This window comes from Tachypleus tridentatus, chromosome 9, assembly GCF_004210375.1.
Source record: "Tachypleus tridentatus isolate NWPU-2018 chromosome 9, ASM421037v1, whole genome shotgun sequence".
Classification (NCBI taxonomy): Eukaryota; Metazoa; Arthropoda; class Merostomata; order Xiphosura; family Limulidae; genus Tachypleus; species Tachypleus tridentatus.
Window position 1 is genome coordinate 12,963,318 of NC_134833.1, and position 24,424 is coordinate 12,987,741.

At 35.0% G+C, this 24,424-nt stretch overlaps 1 protein-coding gene across 1 annotated transcript in view; it reads left to right on the top strand.

Annotated features, from left to right (window-relative positions):
* The first annotated feature begins 1,206 nt into the window (after window positions 1–1,206).
* The window catches only part of LOC143226995 (voltage-dependent calcium channel gamma-4 subunit-like), a 43,272-nt gene continuing 20,054 nt past the window's right edge, over window positions 1,207–24,424 (top strand). The window contains exons 1-2 of the mRNA XM_076458542.1: window positions 1,207–1,512; window positions 1,718–2,021. Coding sequence (XP_076314657.1) covers window positions 1,727–2,021 — 295 coding nt within the window. The 5' untranslated portion in view covers window positions 1,207–1,512; window positions 1,718–1,726. The remainder of the gene's footprint in view (window positions 1,513–1,717; window positions 2,022–24,424) is intronic.

Below are 24,424 nucleotides of genomic sequence, written 5' to 3' on the forward strand. Positions count from 1 at the left end.
ACACCTCCTTCCTTTTCATTATTAGAGTGGAGTTATTAATATATTTACAGTAAATACAGAGTTCATTCCACGTAAGGTTAAGTTTTAAAATACCACCTCCCAGAAGTACAGCGGTACCTCTGCGGACTTGCACCGTTAGAAACCGGTTTTCGATAACCGTTGTGGGCGGAGCACAGTTAGCTCATCGTGTAGTATTGTGCTAATTCCAACCAGTCAAAATCTATAAATTTAAAATATCTGCCTTCTTTGTTTCGCTGTTTCTGAATTTTGTCCATAATAATTGGTAAAAATACACAGCTTTCAACACTTACATTGTTTTACTGTCAGTAAGCGTTAAGCACATTCTTCGCATCAAACTGAATTACAATTACACATGTATTTCATAATCATATGATGTTACCTAATCCTTACTTAGTCTGACTTTCAGAAATACGAGCTTTTCTACATCAGCGATCTTTCTCAAACGTTCAATGTACAAAAAAAAAAAAAAATTATCCAAACACAAGTATCAAATCACGTTCTGTTTCTGAACACTTTTATTGGAAACGACGTATCAGCATCACAGTGTTTAAATATTCTGCTTTGCCCACAATTCCTCGCTTCTTACAGACAGTTACTTACACGATCTCTCCTGGTCGGCCCGGCATGGCCAAGTGTGTTAAAGCGTTAAACTCGTAATCCGAGGGTCCCGGTTTCGAATACCCGTCACACCAAACATACTCGCCCTTTCAGCCGTTGAGGTGCTATAATGTAACGGTCAATCCCACTATTCGTTGGTAAAAGAGTAGCCCAAGAGTTGGCGGTAGGTGGTGATGACTAGCTGCCTTCCCTCTGCCTTCCCACTGCTAAATTCGGGATGGATAGTGCAGATAACCCTCGAGTAGCTTTGCGCGAAATTAAAAAAAAAACAGCAACTCCTGGTCAGTTTTTAATTATTAGAACGAATACAAATTATTTAAAACAAAACGAACAATAAAATCCTCCGTCCTTATGGTCATCTTAGAGTTTGTGCTATTCCACAAGAATATATTCCCCAATTCTTTGTCATTTGGTCCTTTCTTATTGCATCAAGTGGTCTTAATGTGAGAATATCCTGTAGCAGAACGGAATGCCTACTAATTTACAACGCTGACAATTGGGTTTCGATACCTGTGGTGGCCAGAGCACAGATATCCTATTGTATAGCTTTTTGCTTAACTTTAAAGATAAAGAGACTAAATGTAAGAACAGAGAGCTCCTTCAGGGAAATGGACTGTGTTTTGTGTTAAACTTCAGTTTGTGTATCTATACACAGAAGTCCAGTTGTATGTGTGTTGGAAGGTATCAGAAACGCGTAATCGACTGTTAGGTAGGAAAAAAAAAGACTGGATTTATATTAAAACGCTCCCCAGAGACACAGCGGGATGTCTGCGGACTTACGACGCTCCAAACCGATTTTCAACACCCGTGGTAGACAGAGCACTGAGGGCCCATTTTTGCGCTTAACTACAAACAAGCACTGAGGCAACACAGGTAATGTATGTCAAATCGTACTCAGCCTTTGGGCTACCTGAAATATCATTATGTTACTTTCCTTGTTTGGTGTTAACCTTGTTACATCTCCGTAAAAGATAAGCAAAGTAAAAAATTATTTAGGAGTTTTTAACAGTTCTGAAGGAAGAGCACACATCATTTACGGCATCTAGAATATGAAAGAAAAAATTATGTCTATTTACAGGGGAAGACCATGAAGAGGAGGGACCATGCTCGTAATGGAAACCGTCTACACCAGGATTCTGCTTCAGTTGTTAGATGCGAACAACGTGCCTTGGTTTGTTTCACCTTAGGATCGACGATAGCAGTCATATTATGGATTATCGCCATGAGTACCGACTACTGGTTCACAGTCTCCTCACCGAACAGTGGCGGCCTCTATATCAATAAGACGAGAATTATTTTTTTATACAGTCACTCCGGGCTCTGGCGAATTTGTAGAACACAAATCATAAATAAAACACCCGAAAATGATGCGTTATCTAAAAGTGAGTGTGTTTAGAACCAATATTTCAGATACCAGTTTAACTGTCATGTTTTTTAGTGGATCTTAAGTGAAATAATATGTCACTCTGTATTATTCTAGAGACTCTTTCTGAAGCTAAGAAATGTCTCCTGCGTGTTAACACTTTAAATTTTCAACCAACTAATATATAAGCCACTTGTTTGACTTTTTTCTTTAATTTTGCGCAAAGATAACAAGACGGATATCTGCGCTATCTGTCCCTAATTTAGCAGTGTAAGACTAGAGGGAGGGCAACTAGTCATCACCACCCATTGCCACCTCTTGGGTCACTCTTTTATCAACAAATAGTGGGATGACCATACATTATAACGTCCACCTGGCTGACAGGGCGAGCACAATAACGTTGCTTTATTTATATATATATCTATGTGTGTGTGTGTGCTGTGCCCATCGAGGAAAATCAAGTCTCTGATTGTAGCTTTGCAAATAAAGACTTATCTCTCTCCTACCAGGGGCCATACAGGTCTAACTAGAAATAGTAATATTATAATAGAAAGGTTCATTTTTCATGGTGATGGTCTTATAAATAGAGCCACACTGGGTTATCTGATGTGTCAATCCCGAAGAATAAAACCCCTGATTTTAGCATTGCAAATCCATAAATTTACCGAAGTCCCACGAACAGTCACAAAAGCATTGCTGTTATGGATATTTTCACCCGTCAGTCTTAGTGCTTCAAGTAAGTTTCAAAAGTATACAATTATCACAACCAACCATGGATGGCATGAAGGTACGACACTTTTCCAAACACGACTTCCACCAAAATCCTATGAAAATAACGCGCTGTTAACTGAAACTGTATATCTATGAGAAAGTTGCTTAATAACGTTTCGTAACCACACGGAAGCCTGTCTGTTAAATGCACTGATTGAATTATGTGGAAATGAACAACGCCACGTGCACAAGGTTATTTGAGACACGTAACTTTAACAGACTAACTTGGGTAGCTTAGAGTCTCCGCTTCGACCCAAATGAATTGTTATAGAAGAGTGATTTCAGAGAGATGGCGGTATTTTCTGTCATTTTTTTGTTTGGTAAAGCTTAACTTTAGCAACAAAGTCCAATATTTTAATAGCGTCAAACGTGGACCCACTCCGTATTAAAAGGTGACTCCATGGGTCCAGAAATACAAGTCGTTTTGAGAATTGGTATCACAGTTCTTAATTAATACAGTTGATGAAGGAATCTGTCAGCGAATAAAGCCAAACACATTGAAAATAAATTACAGACAAAGCACTGTTACAAACAGATAGAATAGAAATTGAACTGTGGGAAAGATAGAATATATCTTGATAAAGATGAAAAGAAGACATTTTGAGTGTTAAAGCAGGGCTAATATATCGGGTAGAGATACATTCTCTGTCAGATAAATCTTGAATGTCAATAAATATCAACCTCTAGGTCAGTGACTGGTCACAACAGAATAAAATGGTGAGTAAATAAAGAAGGTTACCACGTCCCCTGGTGGGTAGTGTGAAGTCTCTATGGATTTACAATGCACAATGGTAAAATCCGTTTTTCGATTCCGGCACTGATCATATCAAATAGCCTGATGTGACTTTGCTCTAAAGTAACCCAAACCAAGCCAGTAGGAGGTTCCTACCCCAAGCCCCTGGGAGGAAGGGATGATAAGTAATAATCATCACCTCATATCAGCATTCCAGCCTCCCCATCCACTCACCCCTGCCTCGGCTAACAAAGAACAGAATAAATGCGTTCCTATGATGTGGTTTATTCGGCAGATTAGATGAACAATTTTCCCACAGTTAGTTAACATTATCCATTAATATTCAGCTTGTGGTGTCATGGGAAAGCAAGTAGAAGACTTATAGAGCATTATACGTTTTTTTGTTGTAAGATAAATAATGAAGCATCAACTATCAATGAACTTTTTTTTTTTCTATTTCTGGTGGCGGTTTTTTGTTTTTCTCTTGGTAAGAGGTAAATAAGAAGGATGTGAGCATTCCGATGAAAAAAGATTCCAACCAGTTAGCCCCCCGCTAGTACAGCGGTAAGTCTACGGATTTACAACGCTAAAATCAGGGGTTCGATTCCCCTCGGTGGGCTCAGCAAATAGCCGAATGTGGCTTTGCTACAAGAAAAAAACACACATACTCCAACCACTTATGTGTTAAATGGATCCGTAAAGAAAGTTAACACTTTATCAACATATTTGCCATTCTATTCTGGTGTTAAATGAAGTGTCAAACTATACCAGGTCGTCGTATCTTGATGGTTTAAATATAGTAGCACTATTGATGTATATGGTTATGTACAAGAGAGAGCGTTAACTGGTGTCATGAAAAAAATGGAATGTTATTGAAAGCGAAAACAGACAAACAAATTAAAACGTAAATATTTTAGGCTTAACTAAGTCCTTGTGTTGTAAACCCACTTTATGCTATATATTTCACGAAATATATGGGGTTTCCTTAATCGTTTATAAGTAATCCATCTGGTTTCTATATTAAGATGATAAAACTATTGAGAAACCAAACAAGAATAAGTAATTATTTTCAAATCCATTCGGCTATTTACCACTATAACACAATGATATATAAAGTACTTTATAATAGTGAACAAACTTATGGAGAAAGAAAACGTTTCGTATTTTAGCGCACAGTTACAAGACTAACTGCGCTGTATTTTAGCGTCCAAATTGTGTAAATATGAAAAACGGTAAGTTTATTTTAAGTATAGAAAAAATATCGAGTGGAAAACAAAATCTAACTGTTAGTAAACTAACGGTTGTTTCGAGAAACGTATTAAGGAAAATAAAAAACGCTGATCTATCTCTCTGAATGTTTGACGTGATAGGACAGCCGTTTCTTTCTTTAGCGCCCCCCTGTGGCACAGTAGTATGTATTCGGACTTAGAAATTTAAAAACCGAGTTTCGATACCCGTGGTGGGCAGAGCACAGATAGCCCTTTCTTTAGCTTTATGAGTAGGTTTTCTTTTGTTTTTGAATTTCGTGCAAAGGTACACCAGAGCTATCTGCGCTACCCGTCCCTAATTTAGCAGTGTAAGACTAGAGGAAAGGCAGCGAGCTAGTCATGACCACCCAATGCCAATCGGGATTCGAACTCGCAACCCTCAGATTACGAATCCAACGCCTTAACTCACATGACCATACCGGGCCATTTCTTCCTGTAACTACTGTGTTTAGTTGCATTGTTTAGTTTTACCCTTACGTAATTCTATTTTCGCATATGTTAAAACTGTATTGATTTAACATTGTATTGACGAAGAGAGATATTTATTCTATGATAAATCCAGTAATTGGTAGTTCTGTAATGCCACACATTTAAAACTATCATTATAGAAGCCCTCTAGTGGCACAGAGATATGTCAAACAACTTTATTGGAACTAAGCGCCATCTATGAATAAAAAAGTGATGGAAAATTAGTAAAAGCCAAATTTATACAAAGGACAATGCTGTTCTTTTATTTAAAAAATCATTATACATATATTATATATGTATTGAATAATTAAAATATTAAAATAAAAATATTCAGTTATTTCTAAAAGTAAATTTAATAAACGTACACATTTTTATTCTGGTTTTATTTCATCACTTTTTTTAAAAAAACCAGTAAAAAATAAGTTACCATCCCTTACTTTTGAAATTCCATAAAGGAAATAGAGTTTTTCATTCTTGTAGCATCAAATAAACGTTATGTGACAAAGTAAACTCATTACAGGGATTTCAAAGACTTAGTGAAATCACAATTTGTTAGATAATATTGAGACAATATTATTATTTAGTTTACTTTGAATTTCGCGCAAAGCTACACGAGGGCTATCTTCGGAGTGTAAGAGTAGAGGGAAGGCAGCTAGTCATCACCGCCAACTTTTTGGGCTACTCTTTTGCCAACGAATTGACCATGGGGTTGGCTGTCACATTATAACTCTCCCAAGGCTGAAAGGGTGAGCCGTTTGGTGCGACGGGGATTGCAATCCGTGATCCTTGGATTACGAGTCGAGCGCCTTGACCACCTGGCCACGTCAAGCTCAAGCTAATCTGACTATTAACTGTTATGACCAGTGTTCACTGATTATCCTGCACCGTGGCATGTGTTCTAAGCAAATAACACAGGCGTGCAATGGTTTCATTGCTTTAACTTTTAACATGTTCTACACTAATTCCTGTACGCTGGATTCGAAAGTGACATCAATGTTTCTCCATCACATACAGAGTATTCACAAAACGCTGTGTGTACTTTAACGTAAGCGAATCATTGAACTCGTCTCACATTTTGTTATGCTTAAAATACTGACAACCACCTTTTTTAGATTTCTCTAGACCAATCGCGACGTGAGATTCTTACCGATCATTCTAGACACCAAAAATAACTAACGTGATGATAAAACATTATAATTTTGGTAAACGAAATAATAATTTGACCTAAGTGAGAGTTTCTTTTTTACGATTTATAAAAAGTAAACATCCTTACATGATAGGAAACAAAAAATAATATTGGTTTCGAAGTCTGAACTATGGAAGATCCGTTATTGAAAGTAATACAAGTTTTTAATATTAATTCGTGTATATTATACGTTTAATGCTCAATGTGTGCAGTAAGTTGAATTTTTGTTCCTTTGAAACAGTAAATTAATGTTCAGTCATTTCATGTAAAAAGGTTTGTTTTTTTTTATAATCCAGTAGAATTCATACTAATGTGAATATGCAGTTTATATGTAATGCAGTGTTTTATTACAGTTTTCAAGTGCATAACGAAATCACTTCTGAAGGCGCCGTATGGTTAGTCTGCCTACGTTCATTAAGTCTTGACTACAGTAACAGCTTCGCGAGAATCAAAGTACTGATTAGGTTGAGTATTGTAATGACAACATGGGTGAAGCCAGTCGACATGCTCTCCTACATACTGGAGACTCTAACGCTAGTAAAACAAGTGCCTCATTAGCACTGATAGTCGTGGAGGACCATGAATTGTTAGAGGGCATCGATCATTTTTAGCTTTCCAGTAGAGTATGCAAGACTTATTTATTATAAACCAGAGCATCCTTTATGTAAGAAAATTAATGACACGAGTTAGAACCAGAAGACGAAACCAAACAGAAATTCGTTTTTGTTTGTGTACATTTAAATGTTAATGAAGTAACCATGGTTTTACGCTGTTACATAAAATAAATGAGTGAGGGAACCTAATGTATCGACCTAAAGGATCTTTAAAAACTTAAACTGTCAACCGAGAGAACCTTTAAAAATTTAAACAGTCAAATTACAGAACCTTTAAAACGTAACTTAAAAGGCTGTTCTTTGTTTGGAACGAAAAGATATTTTGTGTCAGGATTGTTCTTGTTTGCCTATTTCGTATTATTATTTAGTTTCTAGTATGTTGGAACAAATAATTTAAATAAATTATATTTCATTTACCATGACAAATTATCAAACTTATTTTTTTATTTTAAAATGTACCGGCCTTTATAAATTTCGATGATTTACTGTTAAATGTGTATTTCCTTACAGTAAAGCCACGTCGAGCTATCTGCTTCGTCTACCGAGGGGAATCGAATCCCTAATTTTAACGCAATTCCGTAGACTTACCGTTGTACCAGCGGGGGAAGTTTTACTCTTAAAAGAAATAAAAACAGTCCCTTAAGACTAATGCCTAATCTTACACTTTTTCACAGACAATTTATCATTTATGTTCACAGTATTGCTTTAATAGATGGCTTTAAAATATCTGTTTATATTACTTACTGAAATAACAAACAAACAAAAAAACGGAGAAGTACTAAACCCCCGCCAGCCCCAAAATATTTTAGACTTTTGCAGCATCCAACGTAAAATATACAACAAATCATATATCACCCCAGTAAAGTTAGGCTTAGTTGCCGTATATTCTCTTCCAATCTGGTTGACTAGCGTCACCGTGAACTTTGTGAAACAACTACCAAAGTTTAATTACTTGGACTTTAGGGACCACATTAATTTGTGTGTACTGAGTTTTAGTTTTGTCAAACATAAATTTCATTTTCATGAACACTGATTTCGTCATTTATTTTAGTTGTTTCATGAAAACAAAATTCAAACAGTTATTTAGGTCTGACATAAATAATTTTGAGATTATATCATGGGTGAAATCCTAAAGATGTATTTTTCTCAATTTTCATAATAAGATTAATTTATCAAAAGTGTTCCCGTTAGCTTAACGCCAAATTAAGGCTTATAACGCTAAAATTGAGGGTTAGAAACCTGTGGCGTGCACAACACAGGTAAATCCATTATACATCTTTGTGCTTCAAAATAAAATCATCTGATGTATAGGTTTGTGCTTACAAACAAAATCATCTGATGTATAGGTTTGTGCTCACAAACACAATCATCTGATGTATAGATTTGTGCTCACAAACACAATCATCTGATGTATAGATTTGTGCTCACAAACACAATCATCTGATGTATAGGTTTGTGCTTACAAACAAAATCATCTTATGTATAGGTTTGTGCTTACAAACAAAATCATCTTATGTATAGGTTTGTGCTTACAAACAAAATCATCTGGTGTATAGGTTTGTGCTTACAAACAAAATCATCTGGTGTATAGGTTTGTGCTTACAAACAAAATCATCTGGTGTATAGGTTTGTGCTTACAAACAAAATCATCTGATGTATAGGTTTGTGCTTACAAACAAAATCATCTGATGTATAGGTTTGTGCTTACAAACAAAATCATCTGATGTATAGGATTGTGCTTACAAACAAAATTATCTGATGTATAGGTTTGTGCTTACAAACAAAATCATCTGATGTATAGGATTGTGCTTACAAACAAAATCATCTGATGTATAGATTTGTGCTTACAAACAAAATCATCTGATGTATAGGTTTGTGCTTACAAACAAAATCATCTGATGTATAGGATTGTGCTTACAAACAAAATCGTCTGATGTATAGATTTGTGCTGACAAACAAAATCATCTGATGTACAGGTTTGTGCTTACAAACAAAATCATCTGATGTATAGGATTGTGCTTACAAACAAAATCATCTGATGTATAGATTTGTGCTGACAAACAAAATCATCTGATGTATAGGTTTGTGTTTACAAACAAAATCATCTGATGTATAGGTTTGTGCTTACAAACAAAATCATCTGATGTATAGGTTTGCTTGTTTCAGAAATGAGTCACATTGAGCTATTTCCTTTGTGCACCGCGGAGAATCGAACACCGGATTTTTAGCGTTGCAAGTCCTTCAAATTACTGCTGACACTTGGACAATTCAATATACATTACTTTTTCGTTTAAAAATGGCATCTCTGAATTTGAAGTTAAGAAAACCGAAGTGTGTAAAGTAATAAAGCTAGAGTTAACATACATATAAAACTGCGGTTGTTTTTTGTTGTTGTTTTGTACCTGGCCTTCTTTATTGCAATGTAATGTGAGAAAACAGCCATGGGACAAACGATGCAAACTGCGAACACTACAAAATTCAACACATTTTTAAAGCATATTTATTCTTCTCTGGGTAGCAATAGACATTTTTTAAGCTATCATTTCTGCTTCATCAATCTTCAAATGGCTTTTCACTTTCTGTAGTCTCTTGTCAACATTCACGTGATAGGGAAGCACGAGGGTCCGGAAGATGAAATGGAAGATGCTGCTTACTTTTGCATAAGTAATCTTTTGTGTTTCAAACGCTGGAAGAAAGGAACCCACTATACTTGTCTGATACATACTTCATCCTTTCAAAAGCCCCTCCCAGGAACCCTTTTGGATAACGTACATCCTAGAGAAATGTTTCTCGTTTGGCATTTTGCCAGGATTTCTTTTTTATAATAATTTTTTTAATCTAATTTGTTTGTTTTACGTCAAGTATGAAAACTGCATAGACTCTGCTATCTGTGTTCTGCTCATAACGGCTATCGAAACCCAGTTTCTAGCGTTTTAAGTCCTCAGATATACCGCTGTGCCATTCGGGGTTGGTGGGGGGGTGATATAATCTGAATGTAATATTTAAAATAAATAAACCGACTTCTTTTCCTATGCATGAAATATGGCTTAATAGCACACACACACACACACACACATATGTTCCTCAGTGAATCAGCGGTAAACTTCCGGGCATACAACATCAAAATCAGGGGTTCGACTGTCTGTGGTGGACAGCACTCAGACAGTCCGCTGTTTAGCTTCGCATTAAAATACCAAGAAATACAACAGTGATAAATAAATAACGAATAGCTTTCCTTGTTGTTACATCTTAAAACTTGCTTGTGAAATAAAAAAACAAGAAATGGTTTAATAACGTGCTCCTATTTTCCCTTTTAAATTCTCCTAAATCATAATAGGCGCTGTTATATCCCGCTACCAGAATGGTAGCTTTATATTTTACGAGTACTAAAATTTTTAATTTTCTGATTAACAAATCTGGTTTATATTTTAACGAAAGAACTATTAGTTTATCAGAATCTTTTCAAATACAGTTGTATCTGGGTCGATTTCAGCGATAATAGATTTCATTCTGATTTAGTTTTCTATAAGAAAGGTTGATGGTGTATTTGCTTTCACAAAATACGTTAATAAAAACATGTTAATATTTTAATCGTAAGCTATTATTCACAAGTGAAATATATATATATATATGTATATATGTACACACACACTTCTGGAATCGTGTAATTACCTTCGCACGAATCTGAAATTATAAATAAAAACTGGCTTATAAATAAGAAACTTAGGCTATTTGCGACTTCCATACGCCAGTTTGATGACAAGGACTTAAGTCAGAACTGTGCACTAATATATTCCAGGAAGTACCGAGTGTTTGAAACCAGGAAGTGAGCAAGGCTTAAGAAATGTCAGGATTCACATATATTAAGTAAGTTCGAACCAACACGTTAGCAGGCCTTAAGACATGTAAGAATATACAAGTTTAAAACCAAAGTGAACAAAGCTTAGGAAATGGCAGATTTTATAGTATGTTCTAAACCAACAAGCGAGCAAAGCTTAAAAATATCAGGATATCTTGTATATTCAAAACAAAGTGAGCAGCGTAAGATGTATTTTATGTTGAAATCCAATAAGCGAGAAATATATATGTAAAAACGGCTCGTTTGGGTTGAGTTGTTTTTTGTTTTCTTTAACGTAGAGGAGTGAACAATGTTTCGACCCTCTTTGGTCATCGTCAGGTTCACAAGGAAAGAAAGAGGTAACTGATGGTCGAAACGTTGTTCGCTCCTCTACGTAAACAAAAAAAACCAAATACCTCAACCCAAACGAGCCGTTTTTACATATATATTTCTCTACAAGTTGGTTTTCTCGACATCACTGATTAATAAGCGAGAATGCCTTGAGAAATATTATAACATACTATAAGTTTGAATCCAACACCACCACCAAGTTCGTTCTCAAAAATGCCAACTTACGACGTACGCTCGAGACAAGGGTTAAGGAAGAAACGAAATCAATACTTAGTGTTAAGTTATAATAAATGTTTAATGCCATAAAGACTTCTGTTAAAAACAACGTAAGCGAATAAAAATATAATTTTAATCGCCCTTAGAGTTTTTAAACCCTAAATCAATAAACTAACTTATAAATGTTTCATACAACAAGCTCAAAAGTAAATTCAAAACGTTTTCGATTGCTTGTTTTTGCTAACTCCTTGAAACCTAATGCTTAGTAACAATATTTTTTGCGAGTCCTCCGCTGTTACAGCATTAAGCCTACGGAATTACAATGCTAAAATCAGGGGGTTCGACTCCCCTCGGTTAGCCCGATGTGGTTTTGCTATAAGAAAACACACACACAGTAGTTTGTAAAGGTCGTATACGTGGTTATTTATTTTGTTACTAACATGTGTTTCACATTATACCAAATAAACCTAGACTATTTATTTTGTTACTAACATGTGTTTCACATTATACCAAATAAACCTAGACTATTTATTTTGTTACTAACATGTGTTTCACATTATACCAAATAAACCTAGACTATTTATTTTGTTACTAACATGTGTTTCACATTATACCAAATAAACCTAGACTATTTATTTTGTTACTAACATGTGTTTCACATTATACCAAATAAACCTAGACTATTTATTTTGTTACTAACATGTGTTTCACATTATACCAAATAAACCTAGACTATTTATTTTGTTACTAACATGTGTTTCACATTATACCAAATAAACCTAGACTATTTATTTTGTTACTAACATGTGTTTCACAGTATACCAAATAAACCTAGACTATTTATTTTGTTACTAACATGTGTTTCACATTATACCAAATAAACCTAGACTGTTTATTTTGTTACCAACATGTGTTATATTCCAGGTCCAGTTTTCAATATACAATGCTATGTTAACTATTAGTTGTGAGAGAGTGTATTATAAATGGAAAAAGTGATACTGCAAATTACATATATTGGAGTATTTATTATAAGATTCTAATTAATAAATTGTTTAGAAAGGAAATGGATAGTTATAATTATAGTTATATAGTTATAATAACTTATCATCTCGTTTCTGTCACATACAAATGTTTCATAACGTACACAATGTAATGTAGTGTGAACAACTGTCATTTACAAACGTTTCGTAAAATACATGTAGTGTGAATATGTCACTTAGAAACGTTTCATAAAATACATGTAGTGTGAATATGTCACTTAGAAACGTTTCGTAAGACACATGATGTAGTGTTGTGTGAATATCTGTTGTTTAGAAACGTTTCGTAAGACACGTGTAGTGTGAATATCTGTCACTTAAAAACGTTTCGTAAAATACATGTAGTGTGAATATGTCACTTAGAAACGTTTCACAAAATACATGTAGTGTGAATATGTCACTTAGAAACGTTTCGTAAGACACATGATGTAGTGTAGTGAATATCTGTTATTTAGAATGTTTCGTAAGATACATGTAGTGTGAATATCTGTCACTTAGAAACGTTTCATAAAATACATGTGTGAATATCTGTCACTTAGAAACGTTTCGTAAGATACATGATGTAGTGTATGGTGAATATGTTATTTAGAAACGTTTCATAAAACACATGTAGTGTGAATATCTGTCACTTAGAAACGTTTCGTAAAGTATATAATGTACTGTGGTGTGAATATATGTAACTTAGAAATGTTTCGTAACGTACATGATGTGTGGTGTAAAAATATGTATTTTACCAACACTTGGTAACATGCATGATGCAGCGTGGTGTGAATACTTGTCACATATATTAACATGTATAAACCTTGCAGGTTTCAGTTTCATGGTTCCAAACCTATTCATGTAAATAAACAGAAAAATGAGTTACCTCTTCGTCTATGGTCATCTAAGATCTGAAAATCATATGACTTTAAAACTGTTGTATAAACGTTCATAATTAAGAAGTAAGTTCCGAGTTAGGAACCGTTACCGAAGTGGATTGCTTGCAAGATGGAGCTGTTTTGTTGCTATTGGACAAAACTGACATGTCTCAAGTATATTACATTTATATGTAAATATGACTATAAAGTTACGCTAACGTAGAACAGTGTATGACTAAAAGAAAACTATTGCACGACAAGTTTTCGTAATTAGTTGGTCAAAGTCATGGAACTTTCCGAAAAGACAGGTAAATTTTCTACATATTTTCGTAGGTACACGTATGCTATTACTAGGAAACTCATTAGTTTTCTTAGTTAAATGCTACAGACTTTGTTGCTTGTACTTCTTAAATGGTCCCTAGTTTATGATCAACACACAAATCAATAAGAATTTTCATTCACACTGTGAAAAACTACGTCTTATTCTCATAGAGCATTAGGCCTAAGTTCATTATTGTTGACAAACATCATAACTTAATACATCTATATTTAGTGTGAAGCCACTTTGTGTTTCTTTACCTAGAATTAAATCACTTACTAGTTATTGAAATACAAAGTAGTTTCACTTCAGCTAAATAAATATAAGTACAGGTGAAGTAGGGATCATTCGGTATTTTCACAACGTAACAGTATCTTTTTAAGTGAATGCCTACAATGATGGTGACTTTACAGGTTTAATGTCTATTATGTATTTATGAAACTTACTCACAGCCTCTCGTTTCGTATAAGTGACACATTAAATGTGTCACCGTTTCTAGCCTGTTATGATTAAAAATATTAAAACAGGTACGACTAAACTGTTTGTTTGTTTGTTAATTTTGAAAAAAAGTATTTTTTTCCATGTGGCTTTTGCTTACTTCAAAATAACAATTTACCAAAGTACTCATTTTAACAGTGCATTATGTATACGTTTCTATATCTTTTGTGTATTTTTGAATTTCGCCTTAAACTACACGAGAGCTATCTGCGCTAGCCGACCCTAATTTAGTAGTGTGAGACTAGAGGGAAGGCAGCTAGTTATCACCACTCACCGCCAACTCTTTGGTTACTCTTTTACCGACGAATAGCGGGCTCGGCCGTCACATTATAACGCTTCCGAGGTTTAAAGGGCGAGCATGTTTGGTGCGACGGGGATTCGAACCCGCGGCTCTCAGATTACGAGTCGAGCGCCTCAACACCACCTGGCCATGCTAAGCCCGTTTCTATTCTGAAAATGAAGACTCTACTTGAAGGGATGTGTGTCATCTAACAACCAAGGGTATCGGAACCCGATTTCTAGCAGTATAAATCCACAGATATAGCAAAGTGCCACTGGGGGAAGGAGGCCTCTTTCTGAAATCAGAGAGCACAAACTTCGTTGAATCTATGATGTTGTTGTTGTATAAAGCAGTAATTTCCCAAACTCCTTTACTCTGAGGCTTCCTTGATGTGAATAAGAAAGTTGGAGCTCTCTCCTGTAACCTATAATTTTAGCAAAGGGGTGTCGTAGTAAAACAATAACATCTCCTTTCGATATACTCCAGCATTCAATTAATTCAATATAATTTGTATCAACTTATTATTTATTTAGAATTAAGATTAGTTTATAATATTTGTTTTTGGCCCATTTCTGGCGGATCCTCGGTATTGGGAAACACTGGCTTAGAGGACAGAATACGCAAGTCTCTAAGTATATTGTTACAAAACTGTTCACAGTCACATCTGCGTATGTTCTGAAAGGGTTTTGAGACTGTTCACAGTCACTGTGATTTCTACACTTAATTAATTCCGCGTTCTACTAATATTATACTCATTGTTTGGACATCGTGGACATTTGCTTGAACTGTTCGAGTTCTTTCTAACTTTTATCAACATCACAACGTGTTATAAAAGCAACCAAACAAAACTAAAACTTAATTATTGGGTTTCAGCCACTAACCTCAAACTTCGTAAAATTATACAATAAAATCTTAACCTGTAGTAGAAGAAATATTATAATAACTTTTGATATGTAAAATGAAGGCCCAGGTAAGAATGTTTTAAGTTGAAAATAAATGTGAAGGATTGTTTGTTAGTTTTTTGAATTTCGCGCAAAGCTAGTCGAGGGCTATCTGCGCTAGCCGTCCCTAATTTAGCAGTGTAAGACTAAAGGGAAGGCAGCTAGTCATCACCATCCACCGCCAACTCTTGGGCTACTCTTTTACCAACGAACAGTGGGATTGACCATCACATTATAACGCCACACGTCTGAAAGGGCGAGCATGTTTGGCGCGACGGGGATGCAAACCCGCGACCCTCAGATTACGAGTCGCAAGCCTTAACACGCTTGGCCATAAATGTGAACGATTAATCAAAGGCTATACGAGCATACAGCCACGTGCCAGTTGTATATAATACAAATAAGATTAATAGTGATATTCGAGTGTACTTCATCTGGTGTTTCCTTCTTTTATTCACAGCCGAATGCCATTATCATAATCTGTTTCCAAGCGGGAAAGAAATCGACAAGAATCCAGAACTGGATCGTACAATTATGGGTAAGTTACTACTATGTTAAAGGTGAAACAATATCGATTATTATTAACACAAAAATACAAGTGATTTCATAAACTGATAACGGGATTGTGAAATCGTCTCTTCCTTGTTTACATACAATGAAATATTTTAATAATTGTTATAAACACCTCATAAAATTACGTCTACCTCTCTCGATAACGAAAGTTCATTCTCAAAATGTCCCCAAATGGCACAGCGGTTATGTCTGCAGACTTACACTACTAGAAACATAAAATCCAGGTTTTGCGACGCGTGGTGAACAGACAACAAATAGACAAACAATAATACGAAGGAATGTTAGGCTTAGAAAGTAATACAAGCTGTTCGAATAATAAATATTTGAATAAAGCTTTTCTAGTCTTCTATCACTTATAAGGATAAGTCACAATGAACATGTCTTTACTGTTATCATGCTTTTGTCTTCTGAATGTTAACTGTTAAACTGTACTTGTGTAGTTAAACTCCATCAGTTGTTACATCATAATCCGCAAATGAATCTTGAAAGGTTTTCGTAAGCCTTTTTAAATAGAGAATGTGTACTTTTACTTAGATACAATAACGTATCAAAACTAAACTTCTGGAAAAGAACTTAAAAAAACACTCGCTGGAATTTTATGTTCAATAATATTACACAAGGTTAAGCCTAGTTAGGCTAAATTGTTCCGTAAATGACGCAATATAGATTGTAAAATACTTCTCTGTGATTACGAAATTGCAACAAAGAACGTACAAGAAATATAAAAGCTTTAGTAATGAACAACAAAATGAATTTTCATCAATTCCAAAAAATCATAAGGAAAGAAAAATTCACGAAATACTAGACCATGGATTATATTGTAGCCTAATATACCATAATTTCTTCTTCAAGTGTTTAAAATAATTTAAAACTTAATATCACTTGGATGTACATAAATTATCCGGTGTTTGACTATGAAGGAATAATCCATTCTGCACTGGACTTTATTCTAATATTTCTCACAAAATCATTGTAGTAATTCTTTTCCCGCCATAAATCAATAGTTTTAATATTGTCTCGAATTCCTTTGTACAATAAATTTCACGCAAAAATACTTTAGGGATATCTGCGATAGCTCTTCAAACTTTAGTACCTAATTTATACAGCAGTATACCAATAAAAATCGCCTAATCGAACAGTAACAAATAACCTTCTTTTGAGCGTCCAACAAATAATAATATCAGAATAACTTATCGAATTTTCTAAGGGCATGAAAATAAAATGTGTCGTCTTTCTTTATAACAGTTTAAAATTATCTCTTCAAACGTCCAATACCCCTAAGCGACACAATGGTATGACTGCGGATTTATAACGCTAAAATCGGGTTTCGATACCTGTAGTAAACAAAGCACACATAGCACATGGTGTAGGTTAGTGCTCAACTTCAAACAACTTAATTTAGAAGTTATAGAAAAATAATAGAAAGCACTGCCTACTTTAAGGTTACTTTTACCAAGAAAAACTGGATTAGACTGTTAAATTATAACACTCCAATGGATAAAAGGACAAGCATGTTTGTTGACGGGATTCAAACCCTCAGATTGTAAGTCTAGTGCCCTAGCCACCAGGTTGTGTTTAGAATGTATATTTTAAACATAAGTTTATATATGAACGTAACAAATATTCAACATTAATATTTTGGTCCACAGAAAATTTGATTATTAGATTTTCCTTAACTAGGAGGTTCCATTGGCGATCAAGATGTTCCAATTATAACGTTAAAAATAAAATTATGAATTATATTTTCGATTTATTTTGTATATATCAGCTATGCGATATAATTCTGAGATAGTGGCTCTCAGTGCATTCTTCATCCGAGCAAACCCGTGTTTGGAGTACATTTTATGTCCACCGCGAGAAATCGAACACCGGAATTTAATGTTGTAATACATTAAACTTAACATTACCACACAGGGGGGCAATTTTCATGTAGTACGTTGACAATAATTGCTCAGATGTATCAAAGACTATTAAATGTTCTTAAACAAGAGAGACAGATGTGAACATGTCAGCTTACAATCAGCTTTGAGATGGTATCACTGTGGCATTTATCTTTTTGTAAATATTTTTCGGATTCTTTGACTCCGCTACTTAGTGATCCTTTGGTAAGTATCTTTTGGATTCTTTGACTCCGCTACGTATTTATCCTTTGCTAAACATATTTTAGGTTCCTTGACTCCGTAAATTACATATCCTTTGGTAACCATCATTTAGGTTCTGATTCCGCTACTTATTTGTCATTTGGTAAACATCTTTCAGGTTCTAATTCCGCTTGTTATTTATCTTTTGCTAAATATTTTAGGCTCTTACTCTGCAACTTACTTATCCATTCATAGACATCTTTTATGTTTCTTGACTCCGCTACTTATTTATCCTTTGATAAACATCTATTAGGTTCCTTGACTCCACTAATTATTTATTCTTTGGTAAACGTCGTTTATGTTCTGACTTCACGACATATTTATCGTTTGGTAAACATCTTTCATGTTCTGATTCCACTACTTATTTATAATTTGGTAAACATCTTTCATGTTCTGATTCCACTACTTATTTATAATTTGCTAAACATCTTTCATGTTCTGATTCCACTACTTATTTATAATTTGGTAAACATCTTTCATGTTCTGATTCCACTACTTATTTATAATTTGGTAAACATCTTTTAGGTTCTTTGACTCTGCTACTCATTTATTTATTAGTAAACATATTTTAGGTTTCTTGACACCGCTAGTTATTTTTCCTTAGATAAACATGTTTTAGGTTCTGACTCCGCCACATTAAATGTCTTTCTACTGGGGCGTTTCGTGACCTATTATACAAATAAATTAGACTGTAAATGCTCTTTATTTGTCCGAATGAATTTCATTTACAGTAATATTTCCCGACAGTGGTACTCACATCTTGAAATATCCTTTATAAGACACTGGGAGTAAATACTGACAAGAAAGAAATACAAGTTAGGAAATGCTAACACTGAGACTGAACACAAGAAAATCGTGTTACTTTCCGAATTCAATTTTATAATGTATTTTTATAACTCATATTATAAATGCGTTTATATATATATATAATTATATTCCGTTTATTAATAACAAAGTTTCCTTGTACAAAAAAAAATCACAACGTCTTTAATACATACGAGGGCTGTTCAAAATACGCGGACTGACGTCATAAAACAAAATGTACTTTATTTACAAGTTACAGGTCTGGGACTCCTTCAAAGTACTCTCCTCCCCAACGCACACACTTATCCCAACGGTGTTTCCACTTGTTGAAACAGTCCTGGTACGCTTCTTTTGTAATGTCCTCCAGCTCCTTCGTCGCATTTGCCTTAATCTCGGGAATCGTCTCTATTCTTCTTCCTTTCAAGGGTCTTTTGAGTTTGGGAAACAAGAAAACATTGCAAGGAGCAAGGTCAGGTGAGTAGGGGGGGGTGTGGGTGGGGAAGAACAGTGATCGAGTGTTTGGCCAAAAACTCACGAGTTCTGAGGGCTAAATTTCGCAGCAACGCGGTGCATCTTCAATTTTTCGGTCAAAATCTCGTAACAAGATCCAACTGATATCCCACACACTTCAGCAAGCACCAGGGTGTTGATTTTGTCGACGTGTGGGTCGTCAGTTGACGTGGAAGGACGTCCAGGACGCTCATCATCTTCAATGGAATGTCGACCATCCTTAAAACCTTCATGCCACTTGAAACATGCCGTACGATTCATAGCAACATCACCGTAAGCCATGTTAAGCATAGCAAAAGTTTCAGTCGCAGATTTTCCAAGTTTAACACAAAATTTCACAGCAAGTCGTTGCTCCTTCAGGTTATTTATTCTGAAATCCGCCAAACGAAAAAATCGCACTTCACTTAAAACTGCGTAGCTAATACACAAATAAAGATATCTGCAATCGGGAAATGGCGTCGTAATCAGCTGATCTGTGCAAACCTAGCGACACCAAGCGGATTCCCCTGGAACCAACTGGAGCCGCGCAATTCAAACAGTCCGCGTATTTTTTGAACAGCCCTCGTAGATATATTTACTAATAAATATACTCAGCAGTGTTTATTACCTTTCATTTTCAAATGCTACGAAGTGAATCATGGCCTAGCTTTGCTACTTATTCATTCCTCTTTGTCTGCTAATAGACTAGAGGGAGGGTACCTAATCAAAAGTACTCATTTATTGGATGATATTTTCACCTTTTGCTAGTTGATTGGTAAACTTAGATTGTACGTTAAAAGGTGACTCCATGGGTCCAGAAATACAAGTCGTTTTGAGAATTGGTATCACAGTTCTTAATTAATACAGTTGATGAAGGAATCTGTCAGCGAATAAAGCCAAACACATTGAAAATAAATTACAGACAAAGCACTGTTACAAACAGATAGAATAGAAATTGAACTGTGGGAAAGATAGAATATATCTTGATAAAGATGAAAAGAAGACATTTTGAGTGTTAAAGCAGGGCTAATATATCGGGTAGAGATACATTCTCTGTCAGATAAATCTTGAATGTCAATAAATATCAACCTCTAGGTCAGTGACTGGTCACAACAGAATAAAATGGTGAGTAAATAAAGAAGGTTACCACGTCCCCTGGTGGGTAGTGTGAAGTCTCTATGGATTTACAATGCACAATGGTAAAATCCGTTTTTCGATTCCGGCACTGATCATATCAAATAGCCTGATGTGACTTTGCTCTAAAGTAACCCAAACCAAGCCAGTAGGAGGTTCCTACCCCAAGCCCCTGGGAGGAAGGGATGATAAGTAATAATCATCACCTCATATCAGCATTCCAGCCTCCCCATCCACTCACCCCTGCCTCGGCTAACAAAGAACAGAATAAATGCGTTCCTATGATGTGGTTTATTCGGCAGATTAGATGAACAATTTTCCCACAGTTAGTTAACATTATCCATTAATATTCAGCTTGTGGTGTCATGGGAAAGCAAGTAGAAGACTTATAGAGCATTATACGTTTTTTTGTTGTAAGATAAATAATGAAGCATCAACTATCAATGAACTTTTTTTTTTCTATTTCTGGTGGCGGTTTTTGTTTTCTCTTGGTAAGAGGTAAATAAGAAGGATGTGAGCATTCCGATGAAAAAGATTCCAACCAGTTAGCCCCCCGCTAGTACAGCGGTAAGTCTACGGATTTACAACGCTAAAATCAGGGGTTCGATTCCCCTCGGTGGGCTCAGCAAATAGCCGAATGTGGCTTTGCTACAAGAAAAAACACACATACTCCAACCACTTATGTGTTAAATGGATCCGTAAAGAAAGTTAACACTTTATCAACATATTTGCCATTCTATTCTGGTGTTAAATGAAGTGTCAAACTATACCAGGTCGTCGTATCTTGATGGTTTAAATATAGTAGCACTATTGATGTATATGGTTATGTACAAGAGAGAGCGTTAACTGGTGTCATGAAAAAATGGAATGTTATTGAAAGCGAAAACAGACAAACAAATTAAAACGTAAATATTTTAGGCTTAACTAAGTCCTTGTGTTGTAAACCCACTTTATGCTATATATTTCACGAAATATATGGGGTTTCCTTAATCGTTTATAAGTAATCCATCTGGTTTCTATATTAAGATGATAAAACTATTGAGAAACCAAACAAGAATAAGTAATTATTTTCAAATCCATTCGGCTATTTACCACTATAACACAATGATATATAAAGTACTTTATAATAGTGAACAAACTTATGGAGAAAGAAAACGTTTCGTATTTTAGCGCACAGTTACAAGACTAACTGCGCTGTATTTTAGCGTCCAAATTGTGTAAATATGAAAAACGGTAAGTTTATTTTTAAGTATAGAAAAAATATCGAGTGGAAAACAAAATCTAACTGTTAGTAAACTAACGGTTGTTTCGAGAAACGTATTAAGGAAAATAAAAAACGCTGATCTATCTCTGAATGTTTGACGTGATAGGACAGCCGTTTCTTTCTTTAGCGCCCCCCTGTGGCACAGTAGTATGTATTCGGACTTAGAAATTTAAAAACCGAGTTTCGATACCCGTGGTGGGCAGAGCACAGATAGCCCTTTCTTTAGCTTTATGAGTAGGTTTTCTTTTGTTTTTGAATTTCGTGCAAAGGTACACCAGAGCTATCTGCGCTACCCGTCCCTAATTTAGCAGTGTAAGACTAGAGGAAAGGCAGCGAGCTAGTCATGACCACCCAATGCCAATCGGGATTCGAACTCGCAACCCTCAGATTACGAATCCAACGCCTTAACTCACATGACCATACCGGGCCATTTCTTCCTGTAACTACTGTGTTTAGTTGCATTGTTTAGTTTTACCCTTACGTAATTCTATTTTCGCATATGTTAAAACTGTATTGATTTAACATTGTATTGACGAAGAGAGATATTTATTCTATGATAAATCCAGTAATTGGTAGTTCTGTAATGCCACACATTTAAAACTATCATTATAGAAGCCCTCTAGTGGCACAGAGATATGTCAAACAACTTTATTGGAACTAAGCGCCATCTATGAATAAAAAGTGATGGAAAATTAGTAAAAGCCAAATTTATACAAAGGACAATGCTGTTCTTTTATTTAAAAAATCATTATACATATATTATATATGTATTGAATAATTAAAATATTAAAATAAAATATTCAGTTATTTCTAAAAGTAAATTTAATAAACGTACACATTTTATTCTGGTTTTATTTCATCACTTTTTTTTTAAAAAAAACCAGTAAAAAATAAGTTACCATCCCTTACTTTTGAAATTCCATAAAGGAAATAGAGTTTTTCATTCTTGTAGCATCAAATAAACGTTATGTGACAAAGTAAACTCATTACAGGGATTTCAAAGACTTAGTGAAATCACAATTTGTTAGATAATATTGAGACAATATTATTATTTAGTTTACTTTGAATTTCGCGCAAAGCTACACGAGGGCTATCTTCGGAGTGTAAGAGTAGAGGGAAGGCAGCTAGTCATCACCGCCAACTTTTGGGCTACTCTTTTGCCAACGAATTGACCATGGGGTTGGCTGTCACATTATAACTCTCCCAAGGCTGAAAGGGTGAGCCGTTTGGTGCGACGGGGATTGCAATCCGTGATCCTTGGATTACGAGTCGAGCGCCTTGACCACCTGGCCACGTCAAGCTCAAGCTAATCTGACTATTAACTGTTATGACCAGTGTTCACTGATTATCCTGCACCGTGGCATGTGTTCTAAGCAAATAACACAGGCGTGCAATGGTTTCATTGCTTTAACTTTTAACATGTTCTACACTAATTCCTGTACGCTGGATTCGAAAGTGACATCAATGTTTCTCCATCACATACAGAGTATTCACAAAACGCTGTGTGTACTTTAACGTAAGCGAATCATTGAACTCGTCTCACATTTTGTTATGCTTAAAATACTGACAACCACCTTTTTTAGATTTCTCTAGACCAATCGCGACGTGAGATTCTTACCGATCATTCTAGACACCAAAAATAACTAACGTGATGATAAAACATTATAATTTTGGTAAACGAAATAATAATTTGACCTAAGTGAGAGTTTCTTTTTACGATTTATAAAAGTAAACATCCTTACATGATAGGAAACAAAAAATAATATTGGTTTCGAAGTCTGAACTATGGAAGATCCGTTATTGAAAGTAATACAAGTTTTTAATATTAATTCGTGTATATTATACGTTTAATGCTCAATGTGTGCAGTAAGTTGAATTTTTGTTCCTTTGAAACAGTAAATTAATGTTCAGTCATTTCATGTAAAAGGTTTGTTTTTTTAACGTAGAACAGTGTATGACTAAAAGAAAACTATTGCACGACAAGTTTTCGTAATTAGTTGGTCAAAGTCATGGAACTTTCCGAAAAGACAGGTAAATTTTCTACATATTTTCGTAGGTACACGTATGCTATTACTAGGAAACTCATTAGTTTTCTTAGTTAAATGCTACAGACTTTGTTGCTTGTACTTCTTAAATGGTCCCTAGTTTATGATCAACACACAAATCAATAAGAATTTTCATTCACACTGTGAAAAACTACGTCTTATTCTCATAGAGCATTAGGCCTAAGTTCATTATTGTTGACAAACATCATAACTTAATACATCTATATTTAGTGTGAAGCCACTTTGTGTTTCTTTACCTAGAATTAAATCACTTACTAGTTATTGAAATACAAAGTAGTTTCACTTCAGCTAAATAAATATAAGTACAGGTGAAGTAGGGATCATTCGGTATTTTCACAACGTAACAGTATCTTTTTAAGTGAATGCCTACAATGATGGTGACTTTACAGGTTTAATGTCTATTATGTATTTATGAAACTTACTCACAGCCTCTCGTTTCGTATAAGTGACACATTAAATGTGTCACCGTTTCTAACCTGTTATGATTAAAATATTAAAACAGGTACGACTAAACTGTTTGTTTGTTTGTTAATTTTGAAAAAAGTATTTTTTTTCCATGTGGCTTTGCTTACTT